The 16,554-nt window shown below is 41.1% G+C and overlaps 2 protein-coding genes across 6 annotated transcripts in view; both read left to right on the top strand.

Moving 5' to 3' along the window:
• LOC148343513 (apoptosis-stimulating of p53 protein 1-like) overlaps positions 1-7,574 on the top strand; it is a 33,868-nt gene extending 26,294 nt beyond the window's left edge. For all 5 annotated transcript variants that reach the window (XM_088311793.1, XM_088311714.1, XM_088311963.1 and 2 more), the window contains 8 exons: positions 217-367; positions 466-503; positions 591-922; positions 1,573-1,710; positions 2,670-2,803; positions 3,303-3,469; positions 3,594-3,793; positions 6,224-7,574. In XM_088311793.1, coding sequence (XP_088167919.1) covers positions 217-367; positions 466-503; positions 591-922; positions 1,573-1,710; positions 2,670-2,803; positions 3,303-3,469; positions 3,594-3,793; positions 6,224-6,265 — 1,202 coding nt within the window. In that variant the 3' untranslated portion in view covers positions 6,266-7,574. The remainder of the gene's footprint in view (positions 1-216; positions 368-465; positions 504-590; positions 923-1,572; positions 1,711-2,669; positions 2,804-3,302; positions 3,470-3,593; positions 3,794-6,223) is intronic.
• A 1,684-nt stretch (positions 7,575-9,258) lies between these two features.
• Positions 9,259-15,977, top strand: sdsl (serine dehydratase-like). The gene is made up of 9 exons (XM_088314996.1): positions 9,259-9,515; positions 11,432-12,355; positions 12,446-12,482; positions 12,906-13,045; positions 13,175-13,263; positions 13,359-13,592; positions 14,126-14,256; positions 14,357-14,443; positions 15,693-15,977. The coding sequence occupies exons 2-9, from the start codon at positions 12,209-12,211 to the stop codon at positions 15,797-15,799; spliced, it is 972 nt and encodes a 323-aa protein (XP_088171122.1). The 5' UTR covers positions 9,259-9,515; positions 11,432-12,208; the 3' UTR covers positions 15,800-15,977.
• Positions 15,978-16,554: the final 577 nt, after the last annotated feature.

Here is a 16,554-nt window from a genome sequence, read left to right as displayed (position 1 = left end):
TTGGTTTAGATAGTGACTATATCAGTAGAAAGGTGCTAAGTATGGAGTTACCAGGAAAGAGATCAAGAGGAAGACCTAAAGAAATGGTTGAATGATGTAATGGGGGAAGGCAGAGGACGCAGAAGATAGACTTTGACGGCAAATCTCTGTAGCAGCAGTTACTTGTAAAATTGACAAGTTTTAAGATAATATTCATGTTGTACCCTCTGTCTTCAGCCCACGCTCAACTACGCTACCAAAATGATGTTGACCTAGAAGTCCTCCGCCGTCGTCTCAGCAACGCCCCACGGCCTCTGAAGAAGCGGAGTTCTATTACTGAACCTGAAGGCCCACAAGGGCCAAACATTCAAAAACTGTTATACCAGAGGTTTGTGCTGAACTCCGTCCTATTTTTTTGTCTATCCCTAGTTTTAATCTCCCACTTTGAAAGTTGGTTGACTGATCGTTTTTGGTTCTGATCTGCAGGTTTAACACTTTGGCGGGAGGCATGGAAGGGGTCTCAGGTAGGATTGTCTCGACTGAGCTCAGTGACTCTTATCTCAGTAATGCAGCACGGTTCAATAATCAACATACAATACTCTTTATTTTAGGCAGTACTTTTTACCAGCCGGACTGTCTATTAAGTGACATGGACAATATCCATTCAGCCAAGGGCAACGTGGAGCCAGTTGAAAAGCATGCCAGCTTGGCAACAGAAGATGCAGAAGTTCAAAATTTGAACTTGGACTGCCGCCACTTATTACCTGGGGCTGCCACTGAGACGGCCACGACGGGAGACGTGACTGAGAATGCGTCTCCATCATCACAAACCAACCTTCCCTCAACACCGGAAAAGTCTGAAGATCAGAATAATAACAATCAAAGCAGTTGTAGTCAGGCCTCCCCTTCACCATCACCGCCCACCCCACCTTCAAAACCTAAGGTAAAATGCATCACCGGCTACTTCATGCACTTATGGAAGTTGCGTATATAGTATTTAGTAAAACAGAACATTTGATGATTAAGCAAATGCCACACAAGTGGTGATTTCAATTGCGGAGTGCCGGAAGCCGGCGTGTCAGGCTGTAGAAGGAAAGGAAACAGTTCAAGCATGAGCTGCTGATTGATTTATGATACAGCCATGAAAAGTTCTTTTTAGTTTAAAATGACTTACCTTCACTGGAATCTTGCGTTACATTTTGCCCAAAGTAGAATACTTTTGGTGCCTTACTGCCGGTGCAAAAAAGGTGGCAGTAATGTGACACGATTCGGGAACAAGGGTTTGGGATTCTAATTTTAATATATACAAGGCGCACCTGAGTATAAGTCGTTGTAGAGGCCAAGCGATGAAAAAGAGTGTGATTTATAGTCTGAAAAATAGGGTGTGTATGTTGGTTTATTCTCAAAAAAATATCTGTGACTGAATTATTATTATAACTTTTTTCTAATTTGGATTGATTTAATTCTCATCACAATTTAGTCGTAGTCTCGTCTCTTAAATTCATGACTTTTTTTCATCAGGTATTAGGTTTACAAATGCCGCTTATTCAGCCCTTTGGTAGCAACTAATGTGTTGTCTCATTTTCTTATCAGGTTAAGCGAACCAACTTGAAAAAGCCGTCATCCGAACGCACAGGCCATGGATTGAGAGTCAAATTTAACCCCCTCGCTCTGCTGCTTGATGCATCATTAGAAGGAGAGTTTGACTTGGTGCAGAGAATTATATATGAGGTACTCACAGTTAGCATTGTCTTGTTTTAGTAAGACAAATAAGTCTTTGGTTTCACTATTCCACAGAGTTTTGTGCTGAATTCTATCCCTCCATCGATTTTCTCTCACTTATCCGAGGTCGGATAACAGAGGCAGTAGCTCTAGCAAAGTCCAGACTTCCCATTCCCCAGCCATTTCATCTAGTTTTTCCAGGGGTATTCAGAGTCATTCCCAGGTCAGCCGGGAGACATAGCCCCTCCGGCATGTCCTGGGTCATCCCTGAGGCCTCCTCCCAGTGGGACGTACACGGAACACCTCATCAGGGAGGCATCCTAATCAGATGCCCGAGCCACCTCATCTGGCTCTTCTTAATGCAGAAGAGTTGCAGCTCTACTCTGACCCCCTCCCAGATGACCGAATTTCTCAACCTGTCTTCTAGGCCAGATGACTATAATGCACTTTACTTTGGAGTCAGCCAGTCCTCCCTCAAGAGAGTCCAGTTGGTGCAAAATGCTGCTGCTCGTCTTTTAACTGGAGCTTGGAAGACGGATCATATAACTCCAATCTTGGCCTCTCTCCACTGGTTTCCAGTGGACTTTAGAGTTCACTTTAAGATACTTAGGTTCGGCTTCAAATCTTCAAATGACCTCGCACCAGCGTACCTCTCTGAGCTAATCCACCCCTACGCACCAGCCCGCTGCCTCAGGTCTGCGGACCACATGCTGCTGGAGGTACCAAGGACTTAGCGCAGCCTCAGGAGGGATCGTGCCTTTTCTTTGTTTGTACTGTATGAGGTGTGCGGGCCCGAGAAGGCCAACATTCCTTGTATCCTTTTAAGCATGCCCCTGCCCACCCCTATATTATAGGTTTATAAATTCCCGGCATTTCATTCTGGTCCACAAATCACATCCAATACAGGAGCTAAAAAATACCAGAGCCTATAAAACATTTTAGCTAATACCTTTTTGATTGTCTTGAAGGTGGAAAATCCCAGTATGCCAAATGATGAAGGCATTACTCCTCTTCACAATGCAGTCTGTGCTGGCCACCACCACATTGCGAAGTTCCTGCTGGACTTCGGAGTGAATGTCAATGCAGCAGACAGTGATGGATGGTCAGTACCTTCAGTCAGTCATACATTTGCTCATAGAATCAGAATCACAATGCCCTTTATTGTCATTGCACTCGGTGTACAACCAGATCGGAGAGCCCCCCTCTCCAGTGCAATAGAACAAATCATTTAAATAAATATATAAATTAAATTGATTAAAAGATTCACATTGGCGTGACGGAAAAAAGGTTGGGGACCATTGCCCTAGAGTCATTTGCTAATATAAGCACGCTGATCTGTTGTTACAACCAAACTCAGAGCCCTCACAAGTTTGGATGAATAGGATGGTTTGGCCTATGAATAGACATTCATGCCTCAAATCTATCCCAAAACCTTAATGGAAGTGAGATATTTGGAAAAGGCTCATCCAAAACAACAATCCTGAAGAAGAATAAGCTATGAAAAAGAAGAAGGCAGCAAGTTAAACAATAGAGTTAACAGAAGTATGCAAAACATTTTAAAGCCATTTCAACTGACATTTCGATGGTTCTTTTATCGGCAGGACACCTCTCCACTGTGCCGCTTCATGTAACAGTGTCCACCTGTGTAAGATGCTGGTCGAATCAGGGGCAGCCATTTTTGCCCAAACAATCAGTGACGTTGAAACAGCGGCAGACAAATGTGAAGAAATGGAGGAAGGTTACACACAGTGTTCTCAGTTCCTGTATGGTAAGCACAATAGAATCAAAATAGAATTTAGCTGTTTAATCAGAAGATCGAATTGACTGAAATAATATGTTCATTTGACATTGCATTGGGACATTCTGAGTCTTATAGATTGTCTTTGTGTCAGGTGTGCAGGAGAAGTTGGGCGTGATGAACAAAGGCTTGGTCTACACGCTCTGGGACTACACAGCCCAGCAGTCTGATGAGTTGACCTTCAGCGAGGGGGACGCACTTATCATACTGCGACGGCGTGACGACACCGAGACAGAGTGGTGGTGGGCTCGACTTAATGATCGTGAGGGATACGTTCCCAGGAACTTACTTGGGGTATGACACTGGATCTGAAATTTTATTTTACAGACTAAAGATATTGATTTGTTTTTTCTACACATTTTTGAAGGTTGCTCTTGACTTGTTTAGTTGCAAAATCACAACGCTTATGCTTTGAAAAATTATATCATATTTTCTCAATTAGGGGCCTTGGGCATTTATTTGCTCCACAGCCAAGAATACCAAAATCTTCTTGGAATTTTCGAGGCGAGAAGCCTATATCTATACAAATGCAGTTATATTTTTCCCATAGCACAAAGTATATAAATATTGTCACGCGATTAAAATATTTAATCATAATTAATCGCATTTTTTCATACTTAACTCATAGTTAATCGCACATTTGAGTCATTGTAAAAAAAAAAAAAATCCCTATATTTTTTGTCCCAATATTTTATTGAATTGTAATACCTTTAATATATGATGAGAATTTATTTTTTTGTTTTTATGCAAATTCTTTTTTTTTAATTGAAAAAACAAAGCATTGATTTTGACTCATACTAACAAAGTCACACAAAACAGCATCTCAACAGCCTTTTCTAAGGGATCAAATTGGAGTCATATAAGAAATATAAAATGCCGACAAAGTGCAAATGAAATGGGTCAAAATAATGGGCTGTTACACCGAGGTCGTTGTGGTTACTGAGAGAAGTCCAGTAATCACCGGTGAGCGCGACTGCTGCCGCCTTCTCTGCTTCCTGCAAGTCTTGAAAGCGGGTTGTAATGGTGAATCTCAAGGACAATTTTAAGTGCACGCAATGTGAAGTATTTCAGCCAGACCTTTGTCCTCCGCGATGCTAACACGCAGTGGCCACCCACTTAGCTATGGCTTTGGCGAGTCTCTTTTTAGTTGATCCATCCATCGGTTTCTGTCCCAAATTATCCATGGACGCCTGGGTTTGACAAGGGGGTGGAGAATTGGCGTCAGCGGTGTGCTTGGCCATCAAATGGTATTTTAAACTGGACGTGCCGCGATGGTAGTTCAGTGCACGACGGCAATACACAAAAATGACGTTGAAAGTTTTTGATTGACACCGCTTGAGACATGATACCGCATTTTCACAACCATAAGGCGCACCGTATTAAAGGGCAGAGTCTCACTTGCGTGTGCTTTTTCTGGATTAAGCACAAGCAAAGGGCGCACCGTAAAACACATGCTGGAATATGTTTCGCAAAAGGCAGCTTTGAAAAGCTAAACTGAGTCAGTCGCATGTCATTAGCGGTCCCGCAGGTTTGAGGGGAGAGCTTTTGTGACAACTCAACCAGCAGCGTGTCAAACGCATTGTCATTAACACTACATGTTCACACAATGTTGGTGGATGGATGTCACTAGTCACCACGTTTTAAATGAAAACCAAAACAAAAAGCACCCAATACTACAATGAAACAACCAAAACAAGGAACGAAGAAATACAATTAACCCAAAATTTGTATCTCTCATGCTATTCATATCCCAAAAATAAATGAAATTAACACAAAACATGTATCAAGTGATGCAAAGCATTCTGGGAGTCCTTCAGCCTCAGCCAATCGCAAGGCCTGCTCAGAGAGATGTCATGAGCCGTGTGCTTTGGGAAGCGTGTGTTTCAAAATTCTTGGTGTGTTATCAGGTTGAAGTGGCAATACTAGCCAAACTCCGAATTTCGTCAAACTGTCAATTTGGGGAAGTTTCATTGCTCTTAAACTAAAGAAATATGTAAACAAAGTAGACGTGGATGGGAACGTGACAAAAAATAATCAGTCGGAATCAAATAATGAAAGGTCATGAACTTCTTTATGAATAATTAAGACAATCTTGTGTTTTCACTGGAAGCCACTGAAGGGATGCAAAAATGGGTGGAACGTGGGACTTCGGCCTGCTTCTTGTTTCAATTTGAGCTGCTTTATTTTGATGACTTTTTTTTTAGATTGACTCAGGCAGGTGTGGCGGAAATTTCAACTGGGAAATCAATTCATCAATTTGAATTTGAATTCAAATCAAAGAATAATGCTGCCAAATGTATGGGTTGAAATGTGGTAACCACCCACGGTGACATTCTTTGCAAGACTCCACAACATGAGTCAACTGAAGACGGCAAGTGACATTCTGACATATAAATGGCACCCTCTACTGGTCAAAACTCAAATAGACGCCAAGGTGAAATCCACAACATAGAATAACAGTGTTCCCTCACTACTTTGCGATTTATTGCGGGGTTTTCATTAGTGGCATCTATTGGATATTTACATGTAACCTGATCCCTTTTAAATAAAATGAATACATACCAATATACAGTAAATAAACAAGTTATATAATTAGGGATCGGATCGCTGATTGGCCCCAAAAATCGTGATCATGTAAAGCCTATTAAGAAGCCGCCGAAGGGTAACCATCGAAAATTCTGTATTCACAATTATGTAATATTCACTCTCTGTGTTTGTCTCCAGCTATACCCAAGGATCAAACCCAGACAACGCTCGCTGGCCTGAAGCTCAGATCATCAACATTGTGCACTGCAGGCAGAGAAAGGAGAAAAGCAGCGTGTGCTGTCGATAGACATGTGGAGTCGAGCGGGATGCACCGTGAGAGAAGCGAGAAGGAAGTTACTCTTCATGTTATTATTTGAACGTACTCCCACAAACAAATAAAACAGCTGTTGCAAATTCAATGGAACAGAAATGAGCTAACATTGGTGATTGAGATCAGAAAAAGAGAAAAAGTTCCACGTCTGTCTCGTAACACATCATCTTAAGATTTCCGAATGCTGTTTCATAGAGAGTTCCTATTTTGTCATTTTAAAATGACTATTTTCGTATGGTTTTTATCTGAAATATAAACACCCAGGTGGCTGCTGTTGTTCTAATCTCGTGAGCTGCACAGTAAATATATATGTAACTTTTGAGTTTACATGTAACGGTATGGAGGAAAGTTTGACATGGGTGTAGTGATTGAGAATGTGAAGGGTGGGCGAATACAAAGTTTTGATTGACTTTAACGGAGGTGAGACATTGTTGGTTTTGAGGTTGGAGATAAAACCGTTAGAAAATAAAGTTCAAACTTTTCTCATTCAAGCATGCACTGATGTTCCCAAATGCTTTAAAATATGATAGCATGGTAGGATGGGCTAGACAAGCTTCAACGTTAACTCGCATCACATCTGCCCACTTTCCAAAGACTGCTGAGAAGATCAACTGAAAGAAAAGAAGAACATGTTTGAGAGCGTTTCTAAAAGGATGTTTATAAAACCAAAGTACATTTTGGTAGGTTGCAGTTGCGATCATTTGACAAAGAGATCAATTTGGGTTATTTTCTGTTCAAGAAAATATAGAAAAATTCTACAACATGGCAAATATCAGGACAATACTTTGCAGCTTTTAGAATCGGACTCACTGCTGAAATCTTCTGCACCGCTTATCCTCACTTTGGTCACGAATGTGCAGCAGCCGCTGTCAATCGGCATGGAGCACGAGGTCGCTGCGTTCATCTTGAACTGATTGCCAGCCAATAGCTGGGCACGTGCAAGTGACTAAATAATAGAAAATGAAAACACCTCCATTTCAATTTACTTTTTCTAAGCAATTGTATGGAATGTACTGTTGGTTCTATTGAAAAAATATATTTTTATTACTGTTATTTTTATTATTAGCACTATAACTAACTAGTATTAGGAGACAATACGATTCATGAATGCATTGCTCATATACTGTTGCCACACAATGTACATTTAGGATTTCACACTGAATAATTCCTTGTGGTGTATAATAAAGACTAAATAAAAAAATGATGTGCGTAATCTGACAGCTGTTGTGTTTTATGCGACTAATTTAAACTGTGATACGACCTGTTCTTCTTCTTCTTCGTCTTCATCTCATTCTTCTTCTGTCTTCCACTCCAAGAACGTGCCCGCGTTCGGAAGCAATTTTTGTCATTTGCCAATTTAACTGAGTAGATTGAGATGAACTTTTGGCCGCCTCGCAACTACATCACACACTCGCGGTCCTATGGCCCATCACAGCCAATCAGAATTATCCGACTCGTGATTGGTTGATAATTGTGGCACAGTTATCACACCTGCATCGCTAGCGTATATCAGCGTTTTGTATGCGTAGAGAGAAGCCGTAAGTGTAAAACCTATTTTTGTGCATAAGCGTGGAGGGTGTTCTACTGGCGAAACACATTTTTGTACACACAAAACATGTTTTCGTACGTGGTATTTGACATTATCCTTACGTAATTATGTACACATTACGCACACGCAAAACTAATTTCTGTATTTGACGTTGCGCGTAATTGTGGCATAAATCTAATGCCGTACGGGTCGGAGTAAAATCCACCTCTGGCTTTACCTAATCGAGCCCTTTTTTTAAAATTTTGTTACAAAACCAGTTGTTGTGAAATGCGCGATATAAATAAAGTTGTTTTGTATTGTATCTTGCAGTACAGCAAGGGTATCCCAACCGTTTCCGCTGAGAACTGTATCTTAACAGGGGGAAAAAATCTATCTCATGCAGTAGAAATAAAAATAAGATTTCATCATCCCTGCAGTACAGCTGTCAGCTCCTCAATCTGACAAACCATAACACAAATTCAAAGAGCTTGAAGCTCTCTCACATTGACCTACCGTCTTGAGCTTGCAAAATATTAGCTTAATAATACAATCACAAAGACATACGTACTATTTGTTTTTATTTATTCATTTATTTATTTATTTAAATTAATTGATTTTTTTAATTGCCCATTCGCTCATGTCAAGTCAAGTCAATTTTATTTGTATAGCCCTTAATCACAGACAGTCTCAAAGGGCTTTACATAGCCACAATCGACATCCCCGATCTTAACCCCCAGGAGGGCAAGGAAAAACTCACAAAACCTCATTAGGGGAAAAGTGAGAAACCTTGAGAAGGGACCACAGATGGGGGAATCCCCCTTCCAGGATGACCAGGCTGCAATGGATGCCAACTGGGCAACATTTGACACATACAATGATGCTATGCAATAATAGATGAGATAATATAAGAGTCAATTGAATGAAGTGCTGCAGGAAGATGACTTCAGTGGAGCGGGTCCTCATCCAGGGCCGTAATATCCATGGCAGCATATCCGAAGATGAGCCTTCGATCTTGTACCGGTCAGTTGGTGTAAATTCAGTACAGCCACTTCCAAGTGAATCGCCATCACCTAATTCGGGGAATTGGGAACAGAAAAGAAAGAACAGAAATAGCAAACAGGCCAACAAGTAGTTCAATGAAGTGCTGAAATATAAGGAAATCAGAAATGATTAGGTGGTTAAAGTTTGATTTGTTTGTTTGGAAACACACATTTCCTTTTGCTTTTTCTCTGCCTCACTGACTATCCAATTGTGACCCCCAAAACGTTGTATTTATTTACTTTTTTAATTACTGTTATTTTGTTAAAAAGTGTTTTTTTGGCTTGAGCGTTCACCTCGAGCGTCTGCCAAATCGTTGTCACAGTCCTGTTGCTTTAAGTTGTTGTCGTAAAGAATTGTGGGTAACCTCTATTGGTAAATATTGGTCGCCAAGAGAGGCGTTTGGTAAAGACTCTTAAAGGATACTTCAAGGAACCTTCCTTTAGCATTTGTAGACTTGAGAGATTAACATTGATGAGAAGGCTAGGAAAGGAAATTTCCTCGGCAAAAAAAAACGTTAATTCAAGGAGGTTCTCGTCTTTTACGCTTCGCGATTTGGTTGAATCCACAACACAACATTCTGGAGATTGATGGTAAGTCGGCAAAAACAGATTCTGTTTCATGGGGTCCGCGTCAAACTCGTCTTCAAAGTGTACTCGCAGTCTGTTGGAACGACGCCCAGTTAGCATGAATGACTTAATTGCTCCTGTTGTGTCAAGTTTGGCGAAGCACCATATGTGATGTAACTTGCTATACGTCGTTTCAGTTGCGTGGACATAGACGTTCACAGCAGTTTCGCTGAAGCGCAACTGAACTTTGTTTAAAGACCACAAAAACAACCACAACTGTAAGCAATAGCTAAGCACTGCCGCAAGAGTTAAGAAAAATCAAACGCCTTTATTGTCATTGTTTGGTGCTGAAGTAACAAAGTTGAGGATATGAAAACTTAAAAGATAATAGTAATGATGAGCATAATTAGACAACAAACTGCCAGGATGAGGCTCGTAATAATGCATTAAATTTATACAGCGCTTTTCTGGACACTCAAAGACGCTTTAGAACAGCCCTAGGCAAAGTATGGTCCGGGGGCCACATGCGGCCCGTTAAGCGTTTTAATCCGGCCAGCCTAACTTGAAAAAATTTTACGAATAAACCTTGTTAATATTTTATTTTCTAAATACTGTGGTTTTTCAAAGACATGCATATTGTTGAATTGCTTTTGTTCACTTTCATTTAAAAATAAATGTATTATTTTTTTTCTCCGATGAGGTCAGGTTACCAAAACACTCCATCGAAACACATGCTCCTGGTCCGGCCCCTCTGTCAAATTTTAGAACCCATTGTGGCCCGCCAATCAAAAAGTTTGCCCACCCCTGCTTTAGAATGAATACATTATTTGGCCTGCGAGTCACGACCAGACTTTGAGTGGGCCCTGTAGCCTAATCCCTCCCCACACACACACATTTTAATTTTTTTTCCTTGGTAAATATTTATTTTTTACTTCAAACAGGAAAAAGAAACAAGGACATAAAAAAATATCCAATAATTTAGGGGAATGTGCAATGTGAATGTACAGGTGTAAAACTGAACATTCAGGAGTCAACTGTAGTTTTTTGTTGTTCGACTGTGTCCCTCGAGGAGTTCTGTGGGGTGTGCTTCCGGAGTTCCTTGTTCTACAGATGTTAGCCAAAAGTCGAAGCTCTCAATTTACCTGTGGGTTGTGGCCGAAGGAACGAGATCTCGGTTACAAGCGACTCTCCCTTAGAGATAAGATGAGAAGCTTGGTCATCAAGGAGGGCCTCCACACAGGAAGGCCGTCATGCCGCTGCTCCTCCTCTACGTTGAGAGGAGCCAGATGAGGTGGCTCGGGCATCTGATTAGAATGCCTCCTGGACGCCTCCGTGGCGAGGTGTCCCGGGCATGTCCCACTGGCAGGAGGACGGCCCAGGACACGCTGGAGAGACTATGTCTCCAGGCTGGCTTGGGAATGCCAGGGTATCGCTCCGGAAGAGCTCAAAGGCGTGGCTGGAGAGAGGGAAGTCCCTGCCGAAGCTGCTACCGCCACGACCCGCCCCCGGATAAGCGGCAGATTATGGATGGATGGATGGATGGATTTTTTTTTTTTTTTTGTGATAAAAATGTGCAAAATGATTTCTTGCACTTAATGTTGGTTTCTTATTCAGAAGTTTTGTGCCATTCTTGAATGATAATTTTTATACAAAACAGCCCTTTGCACTGGAAAAAACAAAAACAGTATGGGATTATTTTCTTGTTTGCTTTAGACCCTTTCTTATTGGGTGAGGCTAATGCATCATTTATACATGCATTGAAAAATGTATTTTGAAAAATTTAATATACTATTACTTATTTTGCATGTATGCAACATATTTTGTCCATATTTACGATAGCATTTTAATTCATATGTGATTAGAATGTGTGCGGTCCGATGTGACCCCACCGTATCACTGTGTGTTTTGGCCCGCTCTAACATTTAAGTTTCCCATCCCAGGGCCCGAGAGTTTCTGGATCCCTGTGAGCGCAGCATCTTGACGGTAGCGGCTGAAAACAGTTCCAGGGACGAGCGGGAAGGTTGGATCACTGGAAAATAGTTTTGCACGACTCAAACCTAACTTTAAATGGTCAAAACTAGTGGCAAAGTACAAGTCAAGGGGAACGTTCACAGAGCTGCACCTCTTTTAAGTCTCAAAATAAACACGAGACACCAACTTTACCCTCTTAATGACACGTTAAATACAACGTACATTAGATTAATATTTCACCCTACTGGGTTTGTTTTTTAAGTTTCTTGCATGGCCCCTTTTAAAAATGATTGGCCGGCTACCTCTGACTTGCAGCGTGTGATCAGATGGCTGATTTAGCACAGTTCTCTTGGTGGTCTGGTGCCCACTGCCCACACTGCTTGCCCAATCTTTTTTGCACTGCGAACCGTTTTCATTAAAGACATAATTTGACGGACTGTTGGTGAAAACACAGAGATAACTGTCACACTGGTAAAAAAAAAGAACAGTGGAGCGAAGACTGGCACTGTTTCCCAATTGCATTGATGGTAGCGAATGCGTTTGAACACCCACACTCAATAGCATTGTAGGTTGGCTTTTTGTGTGTCTGCTGCGGGCCACTAGAAAAATAGAGGGCGGGTCGGGCTGTAGTTTGGACACTACTGCACTGGACTAAAGAACTGTTCAATTAATGTTCATTGAATTAAGTGGGTCTGTATTGTGTTAACAACTTGGTCACTTCTAAGTTCAGTGCAATCTGTGGCAACATGGCTCAACATTTCCACATAAACACGCCCTTACTGGAAAGTACTGCAATGTCCAAACGTATGGGAATCACTGTGTATCTGAAAATGGAGAATTCTCAGCCCTCTGGTTCTTTCAAGATCCGCGGCATTGGATACTTGTGCCAACAGGTAAGCCCCTACCATGTACCTTCTGTCGAAAAGTATGGCGCACGCAATGGAATGACCCTATTTCATATCGATTTCTTTTTTCTTATGTAGCTTAAATCAAAGTCCAAAGGATTTGTCTGCTCCTCAGGTAACCTCTGATCCTTGACAGGGTCTTTTCATATGATCACTTAAGTATTGGCACAGTACTACTATCAAGTAGATCAGGCGTGGGCAAACTACGGCCCGGGGACCACATGCGGCCCGATAAATGTTTTAATCCGGCCCGCCGAACTTGAAAAAATGTAAATGAATAAACCTTGTTAATGTTTTATTTTCTAAATCCTGTGGTTTTTCAAAGACATATATTTTGCTGTTTTGCTTTTGTTCATTTTCATTTCAAATTAAATATAGTTTTTTTTTCTCCAATGAGGTGAGGTTACCAAAACACTCCATCCTTCCGTTCCCGTTCCCCTCTGTCAAATTTTAGAACCCATTGTGGCCCGCCAATCAAAAAGTTTGCCCACTCCTGCGGTAGATGGTTACGTTATAACCACCTGATGTCTTATTTCAGGTGGAAATGCCGGCATGGCAGCTGCCTATGTAACCCGAAAAATGGGTGTGCCAGCCACCATAATTATTCCCTCATCAACACCTCATTTTGTTGTCCAGAGACTTGAGGATCAAGGTGCAACTGTCAAGATGGTGGGCAAGGTAAATGGCTTTACATGTCAATTTGGACCTCAACGGACTGTTTGGGTTTGATGATTATTTTCTGCAGGAAACTTCTCAATATAGTAAATAGTTTTGTATAAAGGAAATCTAAACAACCACTGTGCACAGGTTTGGGATGATGCAAACGCTGAGGCTCTCAGATTAGTCGAAACAGATGGACTTTCCTATGTGCCCCCGTTTGATCACCCCTTGATATGGTAGATAGTACCATACTCACTTATTCATGTTTCGCCACTTGAAATCCCCTAAATTCTTCACATTTCTAATGTTCTTCCTCCTACCCGCCCAAAAGGAAAGGGAATTCTAGTCTGATCGCAGAGGCTGCAGCCAGTCTGGGTCCAAATGTCAAGCCTGGAGCAGTGCTGATATCAGTGGGCGGAGGGGGGCTCCTCTGTGGGGTTGTCCAGGGCCTGAAGGATGTAGGCTGGATGGACGTACCCATCATCGCCATGGAAACAGTTGGCGCAGACTGTTTGAATGCTTCTCGTGAGGCAGGAAGGATTGTTACCTTGGATGACATCACCAGGTCAATTTGTTTCTTTGAGACTTCCCTGAATACAAAATGAATTGATTATAATTTTTGATAAGCGATGAATCATTTTGTGATGTAGTTTAATTAGAAATAATGTGCAATTTTTGAATAAAGGGATGGAAATGAAAACTTTGATCAAATAATCATCAGATTATGATACATTATGTATTGTTACATGAGTTGTTAATTGCAGTCCAAGGGTTTCCTTTTTGATCCTCCTAGCCTGTGACTCCTTTGGAGTGGTAGTGTGTTAAATTCCTTGGACTACTGGTTAGCACGATGGCCTCACAGTGCAGAGGTTGTGGGTTTGATTCTGGCCTTCCTGTGTGGAGTTTGCTTGTTCTCCGAGTGCCGGGTACTCCGGTTTCCTCCCACCTTCCAAAAACATGCATGGCAGGTTGATTGGACACTCTAAATTGGTGTAACCCGGCCTACTAAATAACGCTCGCTGAAATTGTCTCATTTGAGACTGATTGTAGCCCGGCAGACTTAAAAATGTCCTCCTCTCTCTCTTTCTCACTCCCCAGTGAAGCTAAAAGTCTTGGTGCAAAGACAGTTTGTACAAAAGCGTTTGAATACAGTCAGAGCAATGAGGTCACAATCATTTCTGAAGTCGTGACTGACCAGCAGGCTCTTCATGCGATGGAGACATTCCTGGGTGAGTTTCCTTGAAAGTTTCCAGGCATTCTGCAAAACGAAACTACAAAGAAGGTCAAACGAGTCAAGTGTTTTGTGCCGTTTGTGTCTACATTTGTTAGATGAGGAGCGTGTACTAGTGGAAATGGCATGTGGAGCAACACTTGCTGCTGTCTACAGCGGAGTTGTACACCGATTACAGGCTGAAGGTTAGACATAACCGTAAAATTTTGGGGTACCAGTTTTGAACATGTGGTAAGATTGAAAAAGACGAGGCAGAAAACCACTTCGACAGGAATGCTGGGATTTAACAAAGGCTTTTATTTTATTCAGATTGCTTCTTATTTGTTGATACATGAACCAAATAAGGGCTACCAAACGTTACCTTGCAATTCAGAGTGAGTTAATCCAGAAAAGAAACAAGGAGCCAAATCCGTCCATGTATTAGCAGGAATTTAGGTCATTAATAATCAGTAAATTACTTCATTGAAGATTGGCTCCTAATAGAGAACTTAAGTAAAGTTAGGCTAAATATATTTTAGCATAATCCTCCAAACACCAGATTTCATGCAAGTACAGTGGACCCGCCTTTAGAGTTGTCCCGGTCCAATCATGTGATCGGAAATCGGGTCCAATCACGTGATTTTCGGCTGATCGGTATTGGCTGAGCAAAATGGGGTTTTTGAATTTTCTTATTTTCTAAAGTTAAGACTAAAATATTTTATTTGTTTGCTTGATTTGAACCACTCAAAATCTAAAATATATTCTTGCTTTTTTTTTAAACCAAAATGGTCGAAGAAGTGAAAAGTGTGGATTTGATTGCAGATACGCTTACGAGGCCATTTTCAAGCAAGAGAAGCTAGGTCGTCCAACACTCACTCAGTAGTGCTTAAGTGTGTTTCTGTATATTATTTCTCAAGCTGTGGTGTCATAAATGATGGTATTATGAGGGGGAGTAGAACTAAGACATCTGTGTGGCTCTGTAGCTACACATTCAGACCACAAGGGGACGCTAATATTCTACCAGCCCAGTACCAGCAAGCAAAAAAACGCGCCTAATTTAGGAATTTAAATTTATACTACCGACATTTTAAAATCGGAACAACGTCCGGAAGGACTGTCTTGGTTCCACATAATTCCCGGCTATCGACACCCAACCCAACTTAAGATGTTGTATTTCTTACCTATCTCATGTTTGCACTACTCACCTACTTATGGTCGTCTTGTCTTTGTTGAGCCTACAATCTTATTTCATTCTGTATATTTTACTGCTTGGTCCTCTAGACCACTTGATGGGGCTATCAAGCAAAATGAAGCACCATGAAGTTTTTAACCATGAGCAATTCAATTGGCTGAGAAAAAAATCATCATGCAGCTTACTTTCAGTGGGAGGTCATAAGTCAAAAACCCTAAAAGACTCTTTGACCCAATAACGACCGTGACGTTTGAACGTTTTAGGTCGCCTACCAGCTCTCTTGGGCCCCCTGCTGGTAATAGTGTGTGGAGGCAGCAACATCAACGCCAAGCAACTATCTCTTCTCAAACTCAAGCTACAGGCAAAGTAAAAGTTTTGCAGAGTGTAAGTGCGCATGGAAAAATGCAAAACTGAGATTTTATTGTGAGAGATAAATTAATGTGACTGTCATTTTATAAATGTATGCTACAGATATCAATTGAGAAACATGTTGTTTTAATTACCTAAACAATTACCCCCCCCCCCAATGGTATTCTAATAAAATCTGTATATGAAAATCATAAATTATTGTGTAAAACTATATTTGGGACTTTTTGGAGGTGCTGAGCGTGAGGAAAACGCCCCTATTATATTTGCTCCAGGTGTTAAGCATTTATTAAACAATTGCTAAGCATTTATTAAACAATTCCGTAGACGTCATGAATTCCACCCCACATTTGTAACTCGCACACATAATCAGTCTGCATAGACGACTGATGACAAGCAACACTTCATATTCTGCCAGAGACAACACAATGGATAAAGCACATCTGCCACACAGACAGTATAGCCAGACAGTTAGGAATTTATAATATTAATATATTAATTAATTAATTAATATTAATATTAAGGTTTTATACGTAAAACTGGGATTTAGAATTTAGAATTTGCTATGTCGTAACTAGTGAGTTAGTTAGTTGGAAGTGAAAGCTGTGGATAAAAAGATGTGCCGCTAGGGACTAGTCAGAACCATCGTGGGCTGCCCGCATTGATTAACGAAGCTTACGAAAAAAAACAGAATTCCTGCGATTACGCAATTTACTTTTGCACCAAATTTACCTCCATACATTGACGACGAATACTTTT

Source organism: Idiotropiscis lumnitzeri, chromosome 1, assembly GCF_059441095.1.
Source record: "Idiotropiscis lumnitzeri isolate Australia: NSW breed Sydney's pygmy pipehorse chromosome 1, RoL_Ilum_1.0, whole genome shotgun sequence".
Lineage (NCBI taxonomy): Eukaryota > Metazoa > Chordata > Actinopteri > Syngnathiformes > Syngnathidae > Idiotropiscis > Idiotropiscis lumnitzeri.
Note: the sequence above shows the minus strand (reverse complement) of the source record. Positions and strands in the feature narration are given on the sequence as shown.

Bases quoted from the DNA above. Each gene is read 5' to 3' on its own strand.
- sdsl (XM_088314996.1), top strand. From the start codon at position 12,209: ATGGCTCAACATTTCCACATAAACACGCCCTTACTGGAAAGTACTGCA. The intron at 12,483-12,905 runs GTAACCTCTGAT...GTCTTATTTCAG, and splicing joins AGGATTTGTCTGCTCCTCAG to GTGGAAATGCCGGCATGGCA. The intron at 14,444-15,692 runs GTTAGACATAAC...TGAACGTTTTAG, and splicing joins ACACCGATTACAGGCTGAAG to GTCGCCTACCAGCTCTCTTG.